This window comes from Balaenoptera ricei, chromosome 2 (genome assembly GCF_028023285.1).
Source record: "Balaenoptera ricei isolate mBalRic1 chromosome 2, mBalRic1.hap2, whole genome shotgun sequence".
Lineage (NCBI taxonomy): Eukaryota > Metazoa > Chordata > Mammalia > Artiodactyla > Balaenopteridae > Balaenoptera > Balaenoptera ricei.
Window position 1 is genome coordinate 61706641 of NC_082640.1, and position 21630 is coordinate 61728270.

General features: G+C 59.8%; 1 protein-coding gene across 1 annotated transcript in view; it reads left to right on the forward strand.

Moving 5' to 3' along the window:
- Positions 1-20567, forward strand: part of CSPG4 (chondroitin sulfate proteoglycan 4) — a 35647-nt gene extending 15080 nt beyond the window's left edge. The window contains exons 2-10 of the mRNA XM_059912716.1: positions 3967-4130; positions 5637-9164; positions 10543-11025; positions 11358-11534; positions 13121-13319; positions 13399-13533; positions 13633-13799; positions 17320-17503; positions 17824-20567. Of these exons, the coding sequence (XP_059768699.1) occupies positions 3967-4130; positions 5637-9164; positions 10543-11025; positions 11358-11534; positions 13121-13319; positions 13399-13533; positions 13633-13799; positions 17320-17503; positions 17824-19658 (6872 nt within the window). The 3' untranslated portion in view covers positions 19659-20567. The remainder of the gene's footprint in view (positions 1-3966; positions 4131-5636; positions 9165-10542; positions 11026-11357; positions 11535-13120; positions 13320-13398; positions 13534-13632; positions 13800-17319; positions 17504-17823) is intronic.
- Positions 20568-21630: the final 1063 nt, after the last annotated feature.

Consider the following 21630-nt stretch of genomic DNA (forward strand, 5'->3'; position numbering starts at 1 on the left):
GGACAGAGGGAAGAGGGGGGCCAAAGACCAAGAGAGGGAGAGAAGAGGAAAAGCAGAGGCAGAGACAAGGGACATGTGGGACAGAGATGGGGAGGGAGACAGACTGGCCAGCCCCAGGGGTTCTGAGGACCCAGAAGGAGCAGGGTCTGCAGCAACCCCAAGACTGGAAAGGCACTCATGCTTGAGACCCTGCCCCTGGCCAGCCTGGGAGGGGATGGGGAGCCTGAGAGAGACTGAGAGGCCAAAATCCTGCTGATAGGCAGAGGGTTGAGCGCCATGATGGAAGTAAGCCTCATGTTTGGGGTCCCCCAGGGACAGGGACCAGGTCCCCATTCATAAACATCCTAGGAGTGGCCCAGGGAGCCAGGAGATGCCAGCATAACCCATGCTCTGCCAGAGGGTGGCTTGTTGGGGGACCTTGGCCTAGGCTTCATCCCCCCGTGTGAGAAAGGGCCGCAGTGGGGACGGATACAGGCTCTTTCTGTGCTCCCAGCCCTCCTCTCAGGAAGAGGGATGGAGCGCCCACCCTGGGCCCAGACAGCAGCGCCCTGTTCGTGGGCAGGAAGGGTGGGAAGCTGTGGGATTCTCCACCTTCAGCAAACCTCTCGGGTGGATGGGTGCCGGGCGGGAGGGGCAGCAACCCTCCAGGAACACACTGCCCCTTTCATGGAGCCAGGCACAGCCAAAGTCGTGGCGGGCGGGCACCGAGGGGCAGGACAGGCCTGGGCACAATCACTGCTCTGTCCTGGCAGCTCCCAGCCCACACGCGTACACATGCACAAACACACAGCCTTACGCAAACCCAAAATACACTCCCAGCAGCCACCCACATACTTGCACACGTATGCAAGTACACATCTACACCCCCCTGGACATTCACCTGTGTATCTTCTTCCAGGCAGAGAAACCCATACCTGTGGCACTCGTCCTGCCCCTCCTACTTGTCCCCCAGACGCTTTGGGCTGTCCTGCTCCCCCCATGCCAAAGGCCTGGAGCCACCCAAGCAGCCCATACCATTAACCCTCTGCACACTCACGTTTGAGAGCAGACCCAGACCAGAAAGGGACCTCCAGGACTAATCCCCACAGACAGAAGGAGAAAAGAGTGGGAGGGAGTGCCCATTTTACAGAATGGTGACACTGAGGCCTGAGTTGGGCCCCTTCTTCTGGCCCAGAGGGCAGCCCACATAGCTGCTGCAGGCCTGAACTGGTGTTTTGATGAATCATGGGTCTTCTTGGCCCAGCAGAGTCAAGGACAGTTCTCCAGGCAGTAATGATGCCTCCTCTCCTCCCCCCACTGCCCTGGTACCTCTCTCAGGCTGCTGAGCCTGGTGTGGCCCATGCTTCTTTTCTCTCTACTCCTCTGTCTTCATTTCCAGAACCTGTATATCCCTGCCAGTCTCTTGGCCTTGCTTCCCTCTGAGACTGCCCAATTCCCTCCCTCTCTGCTCCTCTACACAACCCTCACCTCCCCCAGGAAGCCCTCTGGGATTGACTCCAAGCTCATGACTTCTTTATCCTGCATCCCCTCTCCATTCGAAGCCCCTCTCCAACTGTCCCCCTGCCCCCAGCCCAGAACAGGGATTCTGGGTTCTTACAACTGCAGCCCATCAGAGACAGTAAGAGAGGCAGCAGAAGGAGACCAGGAGGTGGGGGGAGTGGCACTGTCAGAGTTTCCAAAATCCTGGCCAGCAAGGCCTCAGAGGCCTCCGTTGGGGCAAGGGGGGCTGCCTGGCCAGTGCGCTCCCAGCAGCACAAGGCAGCTTGTGTGAGCCCTTTCCCGCCTGGCCCCGCAGGAAACAGCAGGGCTCAGCCCCTCAATGGGCCCATTCAGACCCCAGCTCTCTGGAAAGAACCTCTGCTTCCTGTCACCCTCCCACTCTGGCCTGGAGAACCAGGCCTAACAGGCTGCTACTCTCCCCTGCTGGGAGGGTGCTGGAGGCAGGTGGTTCAGTGGTTAGAGCCAGCCAGCTACTTCAGTTCCTGCCTGCTCCTCAGCTTGACTGTGCCCTGGCAGGTAGACATCACCTTTAGCAAAAGGGAGTGTGGGTGAGGGCTTGTGCTCACTCCCACACAGGGGAAGCAGTGGGCCCCCAACCCCTGCGTGGTAGGCAGGTAAATGTTTAGCAACAGGCTCTCCTGGAGAGAGGGAGCCCTGATTTGTAGTGTTTGCCTCTTTCCGTGGTATAAACATTCTCACTGGGCAACATCACCTGGCTTGCAAAATTCCTGAAAATGTAACGATCAGCTCTTGCCAGCTGTTCTGAGTTCCTACTTGCCATGGCGGTGGCTCCATCCTACGGGGCCACCTGCCCCCCCTCTTTGGCTGTGGCTGCCCTCAGTTTAGTGTGCTGCATTTTGTTCTTAAGAATCGATGATCTTGCAGATAAGGCACCCCTGTAGGTGCTTGCCAGCTGCCAGTTCCCTGGTCTGTCCCTCACGGGCACTGAGGTGTCCTGGGCCTGCTGGGCCGTGTCCGCCTGGATGGTTTTGCAGTTCTCCTTTGATTCCTTTAGCTTCCCAAACAAGGCTCTGGTGTTGCCAGCAAGTGCTGGCAAGAGGGGATAAGTAGAAGGGATTTCAGCTCAGCCCGGGGGGAAGAGCATCATCTTTCTTGGACATCCCTCCATCCCTCCAGGCTGTGTTGGCTGCCCTTAGGACATACAAGTCTGGGATTCCTCCAGTGGCTGATGCTACTTCTTCAGGTGCATGTCAGCTGGCTCAGGCTGCCCGGGGACCAGCATGTATATGGCTGGTGCCAGATCATCCCTATCTAGGCCATCAGCCTTTACTCACTCTCACCGGATTTAAGAGAAGCCCCAGGGGGGTGAATCATCTTTGTAATCCAGCCCTGTCTCCCAGCCCAGTCAAGTCGGGAGAGTCAACACTATATTTGGCACTAATCTCCACAAAAGGAATGGACCAGAAATTGTGGCAGCAGGTTAGAGGCCAAGGGAGGCTTATTTGGGGAAACTGCTTGGAGGGGGTGACAACTTAAAAAGAGGAGGTGTCCCAGTGTGGGACAAAAGGGGCCCTACACAGTGACCACTGACCCTGGGAAACCCCAAATATGACCTCTTGTCTTGGGAGGCCCTCTGGCCTGCCCATCAGACCGTCATCCCCTCCCAGGCCTTGTCTTCAGCCTCAGACCGAGGCTTGGAGAACTCAGCTCTTGTCATCCCTGGCTTCCTGGCCATGGTAGAAATAAAGGGGCCGGATCTGACCGCTCACCAGGGACCTTTAATAGCTAAGCAGCAGGAAACAATACAGGGTGATGGAGGAAGTCTGGCCCATTCTGGGTCCGGCACTGCACGTGGTCTCCATCTAGCCTCAGAGCCTTTTCTCTTCGATGGACAGGCCAACAAGCTGCCCCCCCCTACCCCCAAAGACAGCTAGGAGCATGGCCCAAGAGAGACGCAGGGATGGGTGGGTTGCCTGACTTACCACCACCAGAGCCCAGCTGTGGTCCCAGCCAACCCAGGGGCTAAACCATATGGGCGCTTAGGAGAAGGAATTCGAGCAGGGATCAGCTTGGGTAGAGGTGCTTCTCCTAGAGCGTCATTCCTGGGGGTTGAGAGCATCGGGCCAGGTGATCAGGCCAGTGACCACTTCCCTTTGAGCCAGACCCAGGGTGGAGATTCATCTGGGGCCCAGGGGAAGAGAGCCAGAGCTGCCAGAGGCCTCTGGCCCCAGAAACCTCCGAGGAAGAGACCTGAGATGCTTGAAATGCTGGGTCTGGCCTCCTTCAGAGCCAGGGTCTGGGCTGGACACAAAGTGAGGCCGTGCCTTCTGGTGCCAGGACCAAGCAGGTGCCGGGACCAGATGAGGCCACGGAACAGCGCCACATAGGAGAACCGTGAGGGAGCACCAGCATGCCACGCCCTCCCTGTAGCCCACCCGTCCCCCCTGCAGCACCTCTCCTCCAGGCAAGGGGCTAAGCTTCACCACAGCTCTCTCTGTCACACAGCCTCCTTCTTCGGAGAGAACCACCTGGAGGTGCCTGTGGCCATGGCTCTGACTGACATAGACCTACAGCTGGAGTTTTCTACATCCCAGCCCGAAGCCCTGCTTCTCCTGGCGGCAGGCCCGGCTGACTACCTCCTCCTGCAGCTCCACTCTGGACGCCTGCAGGTCAGTGACATCTCCCTGCTGGACTCCTTCTCTAGCTTTGAGTGGCCCCCGACTGGCTGTGTGACCTTGTGGGAGTCACTTTCACCTTGAGGTCTCAAGTTCCCCACTGTGAGATGGACAGAAGCATCCCAGAAGGTGTGACTTCCTCATGAACCAGCTCTGCCCTCCTGCTCTCTAGCCACATTTCTCACCACGACCCCTAGCCGGTCCTTTGTGTTCTGACCCCCCTGACTGCTTTCAGTTCCCTGCCGTCTTGTGGTCTCTTGCTGCCAGGCTTTTGCTCACTACACTCCCTCTGCCTGGTGCAAGCCTCACTCATTCCCTGCACCTGCCTAACTCCAGCCTCTCCTTGAAGTCTCAGCATGGGCATCCCTTCCTCACCTGGACTGGGTCCCCTCTCCTGGGTTCCAGCACCCCCGTGCACTCCTCTGGCATAGCACCAATCACCCTGATTCACCACGGTCTGTCGATGATGGAACAACAAATACTGCCACAGCTTCCTCAGTTTTCTGTTTCATCCTTCAAGTCACCACAAGCTTTATTAGCAAAGAGTCTTCTGGCTCTCTCTTGAGGCTTCCCCCTAACCATGAAGAGTTTGAGAACATGAGGTCTTAGTCCAAATTTGGGGGAGCCATCTGCTTCCACACCCCAGGGGAGAGAGGCCTCTGGTCCTCTCAATCCCTCAGCTGCTTTCAGTCTATGTGATGCTGCCATTGCTTCTCACTGCCACAAGGTGTCACTGTTGAACATGGCCTGGTACAACCCAGCACTGATGCTCTTCCTCCCTGCCAGGTATATTGATGCCACACCCCTAGAAAGGTGCTCCATACGTGGGCTCCCGAGGCCATACGGTCTTAGTGCTCTGCTCTTTCAGTTTCCATACTCTGCCACCACCCATCTTACCATCTGGTTGTGGGAACACCACACCAGAGCCGGTTCTGGTGTCAATGTCCTGGGGACAGAACCATGTCTCTCTTCTCTCCCCAAGGACCTCCCCTTGGACAGGTCAAAACACAGAGCATCTGATTGGGCTCCCCGTTCCTGAACAGTGAGCCTGGCTGCCTCAGTGACCCCACGGTGTTTTGCTCTACTTAGGGGGACTCATCAGGGAATTCCCAGGTGCCCATTATGCCAGGGGAAGAATCTTCTGTATTCCAAGGTGATTTTTCTAGCACCTCTCACCCAAGGAAAGAGGGGAGACTCTAAAACAATTTAGGCTGAATCTCTAGGAAAGCATCTTGCTGTATGAGAGGTCTGTGTGGGCAGGGACCACATCGGATTCACATCGGGGTCCCCTGAGCCCATCCAGGCCTGGCACAGAGATCACTTTGGTGAGTGTTTGGGGGATGCATAAAGAGATGGCAGGAAAGGGAGAGGAGTGGCATGAGAAGCCTTTGTCCTAGGCCCTCTGGGGACCCCAAGTGTAGGGGACCGGTTATGCTTTTACTGCAGAAGTGATGGATTCAGTGTGCCTCCCCCATCCCCCATTCCCCCGTCTCTCCTCAGGTCAGATTTATCCTGGGCCAGGAGGAGGTGAGGATGCAGACCCTGGCAGAGACACTGCTGAGCGACTCCATTCCCCACACTGTGGGGCTGACCGTGTCAGACAGCTGGGCCTTGTTGTCAGTCGATGGGCTCCTGAATGTCTCCGCCCAAGTCCAGCAGGCCCCCCTGGAGGTCCCCTATGGGCTCTTCCTGGGGGGCACCGGGAACCTTGGCCTGCCCTACCTGAGCAGAGCCAGCCGACCCCTGCGGGGTTGCCTCCACACAGCCACCCTCAATGGCCGCAGCCTCCTTTGGCCACTGACCCCAGACGTACCTGAGGGCTGTGCTGAGGAGTTCTCTGCCGGTGATGACGTGCCCATGGGCTTCTCTGGGCCCCACTCACTGGCTGCCTTCCCTGCCTGGGGCACTCGGGATGAAGGCACCCTGGAGTTTACACTCACCACACGGAGCTGGCAGGCGCCCCTGGCCTTCCAGGCAGGGGGCCGGCATGGGGACTTCATCTACGTGGACATATTTGAGGGCCACCTGCGGGCTGTGGTGGAGAAGGGCCAGGGCACCGTATTGCTCCACAACAGTGTGCCTGTGGCCGATGGGCAGCCCCACGAGGTCAGTGTCCACGTGGACGCTCACAGGCTGGAAATCTCCGTGGACCAGTACCCCACACGTACTTCCAACCGTGGGGTCCTTAGCTACCTAGAGCCACGAGGCAGTCTCCTCCTTGGGGGGCTGGATGCAGAGGGCTCTCGCCATCTCCGGGAACACCGCCTGGGCCTGGCTGTCAACGTCTCCCTGCTGGGCTGCCTGGAGGATCTCAGCATCAATGGTCAGAGGTGGGGGCTCCGGGAAGCCTTGCTGACTCGCAGCATGGCGGCCGGCTGCAGGCTGGAGGAGGACGAGTACGAGGAGGACGCCTATGGCCCATACGAAGCTTTCTCCACCCTGGCACCCGAGGCTTGGCCGGCCATGGAGCTGCCTGAGCCCTGCGCCCCTGAACCGGGGCTGCCTCCGATCTTTGACAATTTCACCCAGCTGCTGACCGTCCGCCCACTGGTGGTGGCTGAGGGCGGCACAGCCTGGCTGGAGTGGCGGCACGTGCAGCCCACGCTGGATCTGAGCGAGGCCGAGCTGCGCAAATCCCAGGTGCTGTTCAGCGTGAGCCGCGGGGCCCGCCACGGCGAGCTAGAGCTGGACATCCCGGGTGCCCAGGCACGGAAAATGTTCACCCTCCTGGACGTGGTGAACCGCAAGGCCCGCTTCGTCCACGATGGCTCCGAGGACACCTCCGACCAGCTGGTGCTCGAGGTGTCGGTGACAGCTCGGGGGCCCGTGCCCTCCTGCCTTCGGAGGGGCCAAATTTACATCCTGCCCATTCAGATAAACCCCGTCAACGACCCGCCCCGCGTCGTCTTCCCGCAAGGCAGCCTCATGGTGATCCTGGAACACACTCAGAAGCTGCTGGGCCCGGAGGTCTTCCAGGCCGATGACCCAGACTCCGCCTGCGAGGGCCTCACCTTCCAGCTCCTCGGTGTCCCCGCCGGCCTCCCCGTGGAGCGCCAAGACCAGCCTGGGGAACCAGCGACCGAGTTCTCCTGTCGGGAGCTGGATGCGGGCAGCCTAGTATACGTCCACCGCGGCGGGCCCGCCCCGGACCTGACGTTCCGGGTCAGCGACGGGCTGCAAGCCAGCCCGCCGGTCACGCTGAAGGTGGTGGCCATCCGGCCGGCCATTCGGGTCCGCCACAACACAGGGCTGCGCCTGGCCCAGGGCTCCACTGCACCTGTCTTGCCCTCCAACCTGTCGGTTGAGACAAATGCTGTGGGGCAGGATGTGAGCGTGCTGTTCCGACTCACCGGGGCCCTGCAGTTCGGGGAGCTGCAGAAGCAGGGGGCGGGCGGGGCGGAGGGCACCGAGTGGCGGGCCACACAGGCCTTCCACCAGCGGGACGTGGAGCAGGGCCGCCTGAGGTACCTGAGCACCGACCCGCAGCACCGCGCCGAGGACACCGTGGAGAACGTGGCCCTGGAGGTGCAGGTGGGCCAGGAGACCCTGAGCAATCTGTCCTTCCCGGTGACAGTCCAGAGAGCCACCGTGTGGCTGCTGCGGCTGGAGCCTCTGCACCCCCAGAACGCCCAGCAGGAGGCCATCACCACAGCCCACCTGGAAGCCACCCTGGAGGAGGCAGGCCCGAACCCCACCACCTTCCACTATGAGGTGGTTCAGGCCCCCAGGAAGGGTAATCTTCAGCTACAGGGCACGCGGCTGTCAGACGGTCAGAGCTTCACCCAGGATGACCTGCGGACTGGCCGGTTGACTTATGGGGCCACAGCACGTGCCTCAGAGGCAGTCGAGGACTCCTTCCGTTTCCGGATCACAGCCCCGCCACACTTCTCCCCACTCTACACCTTCCCCATCCACATCGGTGGTGATCCGGACGCCCCTGTCCTCACCAACGTCCTCCTCTCAGTGCCTGAGGGCGGCGAGGGCGTCCTCTCTGCTGATCACCTCTTTGTCAAGAGTCTCAACAGTGCCAGCTACCTCTATGAGGTCATGGAGCGGCCCCGCCACGGCAGGTTGGTGTGGCAGGGGGCACAGGACAGTGTCACCGTGGTGACATCCTTCACCAATGAGGACCTGCTGCACGGCCGGCTGGTCTACCAGCATGACGACTCTGAGACCACGGAAGATGACATTCCCTTTGTGGCTACCCGCCAGGGCGAGGGCAGTGGTGACATGGCCTGGGAGGAGGTACGGGGTGTCTTCCGGGTGGCCATCCAGCCCGTGAATGACCACGCCCCTGTGCAGACCATCAGCCGTGTCTTCCACGTGGCCCGCGGTGGGCAGCGGCTGCTGACCACCGACGACATGGCCTTCAGCGATGCTGACTCCGGCTTTGCTGATGCTCAGCTGGTGCTGACCCGCAAGGACCTCCTCTTCGGCAGCATCGTGGCTGTAGATGAGCCCACTCGGCCCATCTACCGCTTCACCCAGGAGGACCTCAGGAAGAGGCGGGTCCTGTTCGTGCACTCGGGGGCCGACCGCGGCTGGATCCAGCTGCAGGTGTCCGATGGGCAGCACCAGGCCACAGCGCTGCTCGAAGTGCAGGCCTCGGAGCCCTACCTCCGTGTGGCCAACAGCTCCAGCCTTGTGGTCCCTCAAGGAGGCCAGGGCACCATCGACACAGCTGTGCTCCACCTGGACACCAACCTAGATATCCGCGGTGGGGATGAGGTCCACTACCATGTCAGAGGCGGCCCACGCTGGGGGCGGCTGCTCCGGGGCGGCCAGCCAGTCACAACCTTCTCCCAGCAGGACCTGCTGGATGGGGCTATTCTCTACAGCCACAACGGCAGCCTCAGCCCCCGTGATACCCTGGCCTTCTCTGTGGAGGCAGGGCCTGTGCACACAGATGCCGCCCTACAAGTGACCATTGCCCTAGAGGGGCCACTGGCCCCACTGCACCTGGTCCAGAACAAGAAGATCTATGTCTTCCAGGGGGAGGCGGCTGAGATCAGAAGAGACCAGCTGGAGGTAAAGGGCTGAGGGCGTGAGCAGGGGTATGGGCCAGGTAAAGGGGATCCTTCCCTCCAGCCTTCATGCCATGCGTGCTTGGATGGTTTGGGATGTGCCTGTGGTGGCTTCTGGGCCAGTGTGTGTATGTGCCTTAGGTATGTAACTGTACATGTGCATGTTGGGTGCCTGAGGGTTTCTGGGGAGTTTATTGTACATACGGCTGCCTGTGGGTTGCGTGTTCCTCCACATGTCATGTGCACACATGTACATGCTGTGGCCAACCATTCAAATTCCTGGGCCCCACCCAGACCATAGACTCTGATGTGGAGCCTGAGAATCTGCATTCGAACAAGAGTAGGCTCTCTGGAGGGTTTTAACAGGTACAAACTTTGAGGACTATAGGCCTTGAAGACAGGCTTGGTTGCCCCCACCGCCCAGCTCCCACGTCCTCAGTTCTTTTTTTTCTTTTTTTTAATATTTATTTATTTATTTACTTTTATTTTTGGCTGCATCGGGTCTTAGTTGAGGCACGCAGGACCTTTGCTGCGGCTCGCGGGCTTAGTTGCCCCGAGGCATGTGAGGTCTTAGCTCCCCGACCAGGGATCAAACCCACGTCCTCTGCATTGGAAGGTGGATTCTTAACCACTGGACCACCAGGGAAGTTCCCCATGTCCTCAGTTCTTTTCCCAGACCTCAGACCAGGCCTCAGGGTCTGGAGAGGGCTGCTGACCACCCAGGAACCTCACAGAGCAACCGCAGGCCATCCAGCAGACCCATTGCCTTGCTGTGCAACCTCACACCAGTTGCTTGCCCTCTCTGGGCCTTATTCTCTTACACTGCCAACTTCTGAGCCTCTTGTGGCTCTGGCTGTCTGGACTTCAGGGCAGACTGTGACTAAACATGTCTGGTGTCGGGAAGTCTTCTGCCGGGAGAAGGCAGCATTTGAGCCAGGCTTTGAAGAGTCTGGGACTTAACAGCAGAGAACTAAGGGACAGTATTCCAGGCAGAGAGACAGAACAGGAATGTGAGTTTGGGGGTGGTGTATAGCCTTTTATGGCTGGACCATCAGATGAGGGAGCACCTTTCCTCCAGGCCCTGGACTGGACCAGGGTCTGCAAGCTGCCTAGGGCCTGTACTGTAGGAATGTGTCGCTGAGAAGGATGGGGCGCCCTCTTGTGGCAGTAGCATGGCAGGGGCAGTCAGTGTGTGTGTGTGTGTGTGTGTGTGTGTGTGTGCGCGTGCGTGACATATATGTGTCTCTGTCCACACATTTGTGTGTGGTGAGGCTGTATGTCCGTGTCACTGGATCTGAGGATGTGTGATTGTGTACATCGCCAAGGGCGTGTGTACCTCAGAGGCTTCAGCAGCCTCCTTCTGTGACCCCTCTCATAACCAGGCAGCCCAGGAGGCAGTGCCACCGGCAGACATTGTGTTCTCAGTGAAGACCCCACCAAGCTCTGGCCACCTGGTGATGTTGTCCCACAGCGCCACGGCAGCCGAGCTGCCCAGCCTGGACCCTGTGCACAGCTTCTCCCAGGAGGCGGTGGACGCGGGCAGGGTCCTGTACCTGCACTCCCGCCCTGAGGCCTGGAGCGATGTCTTCTCCCTGGATGTGTCCTCAGGCCTGGGTGCTCCCCTCGAGGGCATCCACGTGGAGCTGGAGGTGCTGCCGGCTGCCATCCCACTGGAGGCGCTGAACTTCAGCGTCCCCGAGGGCGGCACCCGCACGCTGGCCCCTCCACTGCTCCGCATCACTGGGCCCTACTTCCCCACGCTGCCGGGCCTTGACCTGCAGGTGCTGGAGCCACCCCAGCATGGGGTCCTGCAGAGAGAGGAAGGACCTCAAGACAGGACCCTCAGCACCTTCTCCTGGAGAGAGGTATGGTCAGGGAGGCCCAGGGTGCAGCCCAGCTCTGGGGGCATAGTCTGGGGGTATGCACAGATAGGAGGCAGGAGCCCACATTTACAGAGCACCTCATCTCGTCCTCCCTCACTGGCAGAGAGAGATGAATGTCCCCATTTCCTCCACTCCTTCATCCCTTCGCTCTGGGAGAGATGATTGTCCCCATTGCCACCTGCAGAAACTGAAGCTCTGGAGGAGTCAATCTCCTCCTGCACCCAAAGGCAGGGCATGAAACGTGCTGGGCCTGAGACCCACCATGGGTCTCAGGCCTGCTGGGGTCTGACCTCAAGCCCCGGGCCTGCCTGCAGGTGGAACAGCAGCTGATTCTCTATGTGCATGACGGGAGCGAGACGCTGGCAGACAGTTTCGTCCTAGTGGCTAATGCCTCAGAGATGGACCGCCAGAGCCATCCCGTGACCTTCACCATCACCGTCCTGCCTGTCAACGACCAACCCCCCGTCCTCACCACAAACACAGGCCTGCAGGTGAGAGCATTCTAGGACCACCTCCCACCTCCCCTCCCAGAGAGAGGCCAGCACATAGCTCCCCCTCTGTGAGCCTCAGTTTCCTCCTCTGTAAAATGGGGATCCTGCCACATGCCTCACTAGGTTATTGGGAAGAGAGAAGAGCGACTGCACTGAAAATAGGACACAGGTGTGGGGCTTTATTACTGGACACTTACAAGTGCAATAGACAGCCTTGTGAATGGACGTGCTTGGTCCTGCTGTTCCCTGGACTCACCCTCAGCAGGAAGCTTTTTCCACGGCTCAGGACCAGGACTCCTGAAGAGAGCTCTTTCAGACCCTTAAGGGTGGACTCCAACTGCTCTCTCCACTCCCACCACCAGCAAGTGGAGGCCACCGCCTGGCTCCCCAACCCCCTGCCTCTTACACTACTGCAGAGTAGTGGTGCCCCCATCCAGCAGAGGTGGAAGTTGAGGCCCAGAAAGGTGACAAAACTTCTCCAGGGTCACAGTAGAAGTTACTGGTGGAACAGAAAGGGTGTGGCTTGACCAGGGCCACACAGCAGGGTAGCAAATGGGCAGGACCTTGAATGCTGACTTCTAGAGTGTGGACTCTGGGTCAGCAGCAGCCATGGAAGGTTTCAAAAGAGGGCTGACTTGGGCTGTCTGTGACATGGGGCTCTGAGAATCTTTCAGGCTAAGGGCTGCCCTGGGACCACAGTCAGATGGTGCTGTGTAGCACTTCAGCCACCAGGTGGTGCTGTCCACCGTGTTTGTGCCAGGAGCCCTGTGCTAAAGCCTAGCGTCTATGCCTTGCCGCCTTCTTTCCAGAGCTCTGGCTGAGGTCAGCCTTGGGCTGGGGGAGGGAATCCCAGGGGGCTCAGTTTTCCAGGTATGGGAGCCCCTCCCCAGTACTGCTCATAAGTTGCTGACCCAACAGGACCTGTAACAGGACCCTTGGAACAGGAACAGGATCCTGCCCTGCTCGCAGGTGGGAGGCTTGAGGGGGGCTCCCCTTCACTCTGAGCATGGGGAGGGGCTGCCTGCCCCCAGGAAGCCTTCACCCACCTGCCTTGGGGCTCGTGATTGCACTGGAAACACCTGGGCCCCCATCCCAGTGCTGCTTCAGTGCTGCAAGACACTGGCCTCTCCAGCTCACCAAGCCTCCCACCCCATCCCTCACCAGGAAAGGGAGCCCATTTCTAAGTATCCTGGGCAGACAAAAATCACGATTCCCATCGTGTGCCAGCCCCTGCCCAGACTCACCATGGAGGGTCTGAAGGGAGACCCCTGCCCTGCCAGTGAGCCACATTAAGCAGCACTTTGGGTCAGGGCTGGGGATCTCTGGGGAGGGGGTGAGAGCTGGGGTCTTCTTGGGGTTCATGAGCTGGCCTCGACGGAAAAGCAGGACTAGAGCAGATGGAGACCAGGGAGCCTGGGCGTGGGAGCCCTGGGCCAACAGGGGAAGATGAATGGGGTGGAGGGCCCTTTGTGCAGGGGAGCCCAGATGGCAGTGTGGTTGGAGCCCTGATGGTGGCCCCAGGGCCAGGGAGGAAAGAAGTGGGTAAGCTTGGTGGGGGCAGAACCTTCGCACGCTTGTATCCCCAGATGTGGGAGGGGGCCACTGTGCCCATCCCTCCGGAGGCCCTTAGGGGCACAGACAGCGACTCAGGCCCCGAGGACCTGGTCTACACCCTTGAGGAGCCCAGCAATGGACAGGTGGTGCTGCGGACAGAGCCGGGCGCCGAGATCCACAGCTTCACCCAGGCCCAGCTCGACGGCGGGCTCGTGCTGTTCTCACACAGAGGTGGGTGCCGAGAGGTGGGGGTGCCCCGAGGATGGGCGCCGGCGTGGGCCAGCGAGACCCAACTCCACGCTTGTCCTAGGAGCCCTGGACGGAGGCTTCCGCTTCATCCTATCTGATGGCGAGCATACGTCTACTGGACACTTCTTCCGGGTGACGGCCCAGAAGCAGCTGCTCCTCTCACTGGAGGGCAGCCGGACGCTGACCATCTGCCCAGGTGGGTGTGCCATGCCAGGGGCAGGCTGCCTCCCCAGCAGTCACAGGCCTTGCCCTGCCTCCTGGTCAGAGGCTGACAGTCCCCTTTTGCCTCTCGCAGGGTCCATCCAGCCGCTCAGCAGCCAGAGCCTGAGAGCCAGTTCCAGCACAGGCATCGACCCCCACCACCTGTTCTACCGTGTGGTACGGGGCCCCCGGCTTGGCCGGCTATTCCACACCCAGCAGGGCAGCAGCGGGGAGGCCCTGGAGAATTTCACGCAGGCAGAGGTAAGGTCCACCCTCTACAGCCACCGCTTAGACTCCATCCAGCCTCGAGGGGCCCGCTCTGCCCCCGGACACACATGTAGACACGGGTGCCAGCTCCAGCCTCATTGGCAGCCGCTCCCCGGGCCTGCCATGGTCCAGGCTCTGCATGCCCTGCCCTCCAGGAGCTACCAGGCTGGTAGGGCAGATGGGGCTTAGTGTTCCAGGGGGAGGAAGAAGGATGCGGGAAGTCAGGGCTATAGGGTCCCAGGGCAGGGATCAGGTTCTGGGGCTTGGCTTCCAGAAGGAACTGCAGTTGGACCCTAGAGGGCTGGAAAAGGCACACTGCATAGGGGACCCTAGCCAACCCAGTGGCTGGTGAGGGGCAGTGTTTGGTCTGGAGGGAATAGAGTTTGAGATAAAGGCAGCTGTTGGGCTTGTGGGCAGAGGTGTGAGCCTGGAGCTCAGGTCAAGAGCTAGCAAGAAGCAGAGTGGGTCCTGAAAGCAGACGAGCGGACAGAAGCAGCTGAGTAAGTCAAGTTGGGAGTGAAGCTGCCATCCATCCATCATGGCAGCTTCAGGACACAGCTGTCCCAGAGCACATCAGAGGCCACCAGTGAAAACTAGAACTCTCAGCCATGGGAAGAGGCAGACCGCTAGGCTGCCTCTGCTGGGATCACAGAGCTCTCTGTGCTAACTGTGCCAGTGGGGCCAGCAGCCATCACTTAAATTAAGGCCCCTTCTAAGTGCAGGAGGTGCCAAGCATTCCAGGGCAGCCTTGGTTCTCCCTGAAGGCGGAGTGGGGCGGGGTTAGTCTTTCAGGCATGGGGAAGGAAGTAACTTTAACGAGGGTGGGAAGATTTCTCAGGTCGCTGACATCAACATCCCCCAGGCCTGGGTTCTCTGTTCTCCCAGCTTCTTCCATGGCCCCCTTCCTGCCCCTCCCCACAATGAAATATTGAGCAGGCTGCAGCAGCTGTGCACCCTGAATCCCTGAGAGGCTTTGTCATCGGATGCCCAGGAAGGGGGAGGGAACAGGATGAGCTCAGGCCCCTCCCCCACCCTGCAGTGCTTCCCTCACACCCCAGCAATCTGAAGGACTGGATTGAATGGCCACCAGGGGGCCAGGCTGGCAGCGCCACCCAGGGAAGCTGGGAGGAGGCTTCGTGGCAGACACACCCTCCCCCCCTTGGAGAAGTGGGCAGGGCAGGACTGGGTGGTATCTGACAGTGCCACTGTGCCGCAATACTCTGAGCTGGGTAGGGCAGGGACCAGGTGTCTCTATTTTACAGATAAGGAAACTGAGGCTCACGAAGGTCAGGTGACTATTCAGAGCCCATGGCTAGTAAGAAGCAAAACCGGGGCTATGCCTTCGGACCGCTAGTCCAAGATTCTTGGACCAAAGGTCACTACTGATTCCCAGAGGTCAGGGACCCCTCCCCACCTTGCCTGTGACTTACCTCATCCCCAGCCAGACACCTGCCACCCACAAGTAGCTCCTGTACCCCGGCATCCAGGCTCTCACCCCCACTCCTGAGGGTCTCCGTTTCCTTCCTGCCCACCGTCACCCTGAGCCAGAGGTTACAGCTGGCAGTCCCTGTGGGCCACAGCTAGCCCACAGATGTGTTTTATTTGGCCTGCACATACATTTAATGTTTTAAAATTAGTGGTCAAGATGTGTTTTATTTGGCCTGCACATGCATTTAATATTTTAAAATTAGGGGATCTCACACACACCAACAAAAAACCAAAACCCTGATTTCCGTTTCTTAAAAGGCCTGTGTTCCCTCTTCCGGCCATCAGCTGAAGAGCAGCTACCCCTTTGACTGGGCTCTGCTCCCCTTCTCGACCATGTAGGGCTCCCCACTTCACCACAACCCCGCTGCTCCTAGAATCTCCTGCACACTGTGACCCCGGTCGGCTTCCATCTCACTATTGCATAAGTCTTGTTTTTCTGAGAGAAGGAAAATAGTTCCCTGTGTCTCCTAAAAGGGGAAAACAGAAGATAAGCCAAGAGGACACATTGGGATTAGAAGGGGGAGGGAACGGATTTCTTGATGGAAGTGGAGACTATTCCTTGGGGTTTAACACGCAGACGGCCCTAGAGAACAGTGGGTGTGGCTGGAGTGGAGTTGCCATGGGAGGAGTTGGAAGAGGTGAGGTCATGGGTAACGGGGTCACATGGGGTCTCTGAAGCCAAATGTTGGTGAGCCATTGCACTGTCTGAGCAAGAGAGACAGAACCTGACTTAACATTTTTACAGACTCACTCTGACTTCTGCATTAAGGACAAACTGTAGAGCGGGGTGGAGCAGGGGCCAAAGCCAGGACACAGTTAGGAGGCTCTTGTGGTAATCCAGGCCAGAGATGATGGTGTGTGAGAGGAGGAGAGGAATCAGGGGTGACTCCAGGGTGTGGGGCCTGAGCCACTGGAAGAACAGAGCTGTGCCCTCTGGAGTGGGAAGGCTGGGAGAGGCGGGGCAGGTCAGGGATTGTCTGGGACACGCTGAGTGTGAGATGTCCCTCAGACATCCTCGAGGAGCTGCCCAGGAAGCAGGTGGCTACGAGCCTGGAGTTCAGGAGAGCACAGCCCAGTCTGGAGATACAAATAAGGGGGTCCTCTCGTGGCTGGCATTTGAGGACGTGAGACCCACCAAGAGCACATGGGCAGTGCCTGTAGATAGTCTCAAAGCCAAGCCACAGACATTGCGGAGAAGGGGAGGGACCAGCCAGAGCATCTGTGAAGAAGCGACTAGTGAGGTTGGAGGAAAACCAAGGGAGCAGAACTTCCTGGAAGCCATCGGGTGGGCTGGGGGAAGGAATGCTGACTTGTGTCCAGTGCCTCAGAACCAACCGCTGGGTCCAGCAGCATAGAGGCCATCATGCCCTTGGTGACAATAGGAGTGGAAGCCTGGGTGGAGTGCACTCGAGACAGCATGGGGGAGAGTATAGACTATTCTTTTTGGATTTTTGCTGCAAAGAAGAGCAAAAGTGCGGGAGGTGGGGCAGCAAATGTTGGTGTAAAAAGTGAAGTCAAGAGAAGTTTATTCTGTAAGGTGGGCGGATAGCATAGTTGCATAACGATGGGAATAATCCATTTGGGGAGAAATTGATGCCATGGGAGAAAGACAGGAGATGGTAGAAGCAGTGTCTTCAGTAAGGAAGAGGGTAAGGGATTTCATGCAAAAGAGGAAAGACCTGCTGTCGAGAGAAGCACGGATAGAGTATTGCTTTTCCCAGGGGCTCAGAGGTTTGAGGTGACTTGCCCAAGGTGGCAGAGCTGGGATTTGACACAGGCATCTGACTCTAGAGCCTGGCTCTTCACTGTCACGTGACTGTTTTCTGGCGACCCACTGAGTTGGTGAGGGAGAGCATGGGCTACAGACATAGAGCGAGGCACAGTGGGGAGAGCCTCCAGGGGGGCTGGGCTCCGAGGGGCTGTCAGGGAGACCCAAGTGCCCAGTGCCAGTGCCAGCCTAGGTAGGGACTCCTGGCCACCATGGGGTGGACCTGCCTCTAGTCCCAGTAACGGGCTCTCCCCGCAGGTGTATGCTGGGAATGTTCTGTATGAGCATGAGATGCCCCCCGAGCCCTTCTGGGAGGCCCATGACGCCCTGGAGCTCCGGCTGTCCTCACCGCCTGCCCCCGACATGGCCGCCACCCTTGCTGTGACTGTGTCTTTTGAAGCTACCTGTCCCCAGCGCCCCAGCCGCCTCTGGAAGAACAAAGGTGAACAGCATGGTGGGATGGCAACGTTGAGTGGGGGGGTGGACACTGGGAGAGGCCCAGATAGGAGGGGACACAAGGCCAGGGTCAGCAGCTCATGTCAGCTCCCAGGACCTAGTAAATTATAGGGAGGGTGGGCAGGTGGGGAGGCTTTGAGGTCAGAATGGGGGACACGATCCTGGTCCTCCTGGGACCCTGAGCCCCAACCTGGGGTACCTGGTCTGAGGGGGGAGGGACAAAGCTGGCCTTGGGGACCCTGATCTGAGGGTCCATGGCTCTCCCCTCAGTGGACGGGACCTTCATAGCCTGTGTCCCACCCCCAGGTCTCTGGGTCTCGGAAGGCCAGCGAGCTGAAATCACCACAGCCGCCCTCGATGCCTCCAACTTCCTGGCCAGCGTTCCGGCACCCCGGCGCTCGGAACACGATGTGCTCTTCCAGATCACACAGTTCCCCCAGCGGGGCCAGCTGATGGTGTCCAAGGAGCCCCTCCACACCGGGCGGCCCCACTTCCTGCAGTCTGAGCTGGCCGCAGGGCAGCTGGTGTACACCCACGGCGGCGGGGGCACCCAGCAGGATGGCTTCCGCTTCCGTGCCCACCTCCAGGGGCCCGCGGGGGCCTCCGTGGCGGGACCCCAAACCTCAGAGGCTTTCGCCATCACAGTGCGGGATGTGAATGAGCAGCCGCCTCAGCCGCAAACCTCCGTCCCGCTCCGGCTCACCCGGGGCTCCCGCAGCCCCGTCTCCCGGGCCCAGCTGAGCGTGGTGGACCCAGACTCGGCTCCTGGGGAGATCGAGTACAAGGTGCAGCGGGCCCCCCACAATGGCTTCCTGAGCCTGGCAGGGGCCAGCCCGGGGCCTGTGACCTGCTTCACCCAGGCCGACGTGGATGCTGGGCGGCTGGACTTTGTGGCCAATGGGAGCAGCGTGGTGGGCATCTTCCAGCTGAGTGTGTCTGATGGGGCCAGCCCGCCCCTGCCCATGTCCCTGGCCGTGGACGTCTTGCCCTCGGCCATTGAGGTGCAGCTGCGGGCACCCCTAGAGGTGCCCCAAGCTTTAGGGCGCTCCTCCCTGAGCCGGCAGCAGCTCCGGGTGGTTTCCGATCGGGAGGAGGCGGACGCAGCCTACCACCTCACCCAGGGGCCCCGGTATGGGCATCTCCTGGTGGGCGGGCAGCCTGCCGCAGCCTTCAGCCAGTTCCAGGTAGACCAAGGTGAAGTGGTCTTTGCTTTCACCAGCTTCTCGTCCTCTCACGATCAATTCAGCATCCTGGCACTGGCCAGGGGTGCCAACGCATCCGCCACGGTGAATGTCACCGTGAGGGCTCTGCTGCGTGTGTGGACAGGTGGGCCGTGGCCCCAGGGTGCCACCCTACGCCTGGACCCCACTGTCTTAGATGCGGGCGAGCTGGCCAACCTCACAGGCAGTGTGCCGCGTTTCCGGCTCCTGGCGGGACCCCGGCACGGCCGCGTGGTCCGCGTGCCCCAGGCCAGGACAGAGCCCAGGGGCGGCCAGCTTGTGGAGCAGTTCACCCAGCAGGACCTTGAGGATGGAAGGCTGGGGCTGGAGGTGGGCAGGCCGGAGGGTAGCTCTCCTGGACCTGCAGGCGACAGTCTCACTCTGGAGTTGTGGGCAAGGGGTGTCCCTCCTGCCGTGGCCTCACTGGACTTTGCCACGGAGCCTTACAACGCAGCCCGGCCCTACAGAGTGGCCCTGCTCAGTCTGCCTGAGGCCGCTCGGACAGAAGCAGGGAAGCCGGGGAGCAGCACCCCCACTGGTGAGCCAGGCCTGGCGGCCTCCAGCCCCGTGCCCACCGTGGCCAGGGGGCACTTCCTGGGCTTTCTCGAGGCCAACATGTTCAGCATCATCGTCCCCGTGTGCCTGGTCCTCCTGCTCCTGGCACTCATCGTGCCTCTGCTCTTCTACCTCCGCAAACGCAACAAGACGGGCAAGCACGACGTCCAGGTGCTGACTGCCAAGCCCCGAAACGGCCTGGCCGGCGACACGGAGACCTTCCGCAAGATGGAGCCGGGCCAGGCCATCCCCCTCACAGCGGTGCCTGGCCAGGGGGCCCCGCCAGGGGGGCAGCCTGACCCAGAGCTGCTGCAGTTCTGCCGGACATCCAACCCTGCCCTCAAGAACGGCCAGTACTGGGTGTGAGGCCTGGCCTGGGCCCAGATGCTGATGGGGCCAGGGACAGGCTTGCTCAGGCCCCGGCCCCATTGCTCCCATGCCCTGGTGCTGTCTGAGTATCCCCAGAGCCAGAGAGCCCTGGGGACACCAGGGGTGGAGGGTGCTAAAAGGAAGCCCCAGGGGTCCAGGACCAAGTGGAGTCAAGAGCTGTAACCTCCCCAGCTCACTCTGAGCCAGGAGAACTGCAAGGGGCCAAGGGCAGAGGCAGGCTTGGAGTCAGTCCCCTGCCCTGGAGCTAGTGTGGGCTGACAAAACCAGAGCCACTTCCTAGGTGGTCAGGACTCTGGGTCCTGGGTCTGTGACCTTGGGTAAGTCACACCTGACCCAGGCTGCTAAGAAGGCAAGAAGAAAGGGAAGGGAGGGACAGATGGGGATTCCTGGATTTTCCACTCCAAGCCAGGCCTCCCCTCATCTCTGCCCCAGGATTGAGAGGAAAACTTTTTCCCTTGGTTTTTTAGGGAGACAGTACTTCCTGGAGCAGAGGGCAGGAGGAGAGAGTCCTCCCACTCTCTAGAAGGCATAAGCCAGTGGAATAATATATCCAGGGTGTAAGGTGGGTGGGTTGCTCTGGGATGGGTTTATTTAAGGGGCATTGCAAGGAAGCTATTTAACATGGTGCTGAGCTAGCCCAGACTGGTGGAGCCCCTGGGGTGAGGAATAGAGGAGCGTCTGAGGCCAGCTCATTCCCAGGGCCCCACCTTGATGGGCTGATGGCTAGACAAGCATGGGTCTATGGTCCCAGAGTGGGCTGGGCTGGGGAGCGTGCAGGGTCTCAGGCCATGGGCCCCTGCGGTGCCTGTGCTCCCCTGAGGACTGGGGCGGGTACTTGGGGGCACTCGGCTCCATGGGGCCTGGATAAATGGTGCTTCTGGATAAGAGGTTCTGGACAGCCGTGTGTTGTTTGTCTGACCGTGCACTGGGCCCTTGGTCACACTAGCCTGCACTCCACCAGTGCAGGCCATCCCGCCAGACCTCAGCCACCAGGAGAGATGGGGCCCGAATTCCCACTTGTGGCCGCCCTGCGTGGCTTGCAGGATCTCAGTTTCCTGACCAGGGATTGAACCTGGGCCACGGCAGTGAAAGCCTGGAATCCTAACCACTAGGCCACCAGGGTCTGTTCCTCTGCATTCATCTCTCAAGAGGTTGGAGCAGCAAAGATGAGGAGAGAGGGGGACTTGGGGATCCCAAGGCTGGGGGCAGAGGGGGACCACCAGAGGTGCCTTCCCTCAGCTCCCTGGAGATTTTCGCAAGGAAGATTTCTGCTGGTCTTTACCCTTCCAACAAGAGGACCAAGAGTGCTGCTTCTCAAAGGCAGAGCAAGCAGCAAGGGTTCTGAAAAGTCAGCTGTCCCTGTACGTGGCCCAAGAGTCCATCGTGTGGTCGGCAATGGATCTGAGACACAGCATCCTCAGAAGGCCCTCGATGAGTTGCCGAGGAGCCACCACTCTCTGGTCCTTTCCCTCCAGAGGGTTTCCCAGGGTCATGGGCAATGGAGACAGATTCTGGGTCCCAGGGAATACCCCAAGCCCTGGAAGCAGGTTGAAGTCCTCAGAAGAAAAGCAGCAGGAGAGCTGTCTGAGTTCTGGGGGGAGGTGGGAGGGGGTGGCTGGGGCCTGAGCACAGCTGCATTGGGTGTGGAGAGCACCGGCCAGGCTTCGGCAGCTGAGCGGCATCACCTCTTCCTTGTGCTCGACATCTGTAACACCTGAACCAGGAGTTAGGGCAAGAGAGAAGATTCCCTCTCCCCATGGTGCTGCCCCTGGACCACGCCTCCCCACAATGCCTTTCGCATTTCAGCATCCAGCCTCCTAGAGCCGCCCCCACTCTCAGAAGTTTTGGGGAGGAAACCCAGAATCCTGGTAGATCACTGCCGGAAGGGCCCCCAGAGAACCAAGAGGGGACTGAGAAAGAGGAGAAGAAGCTTGTCCAGAGTCTTGCA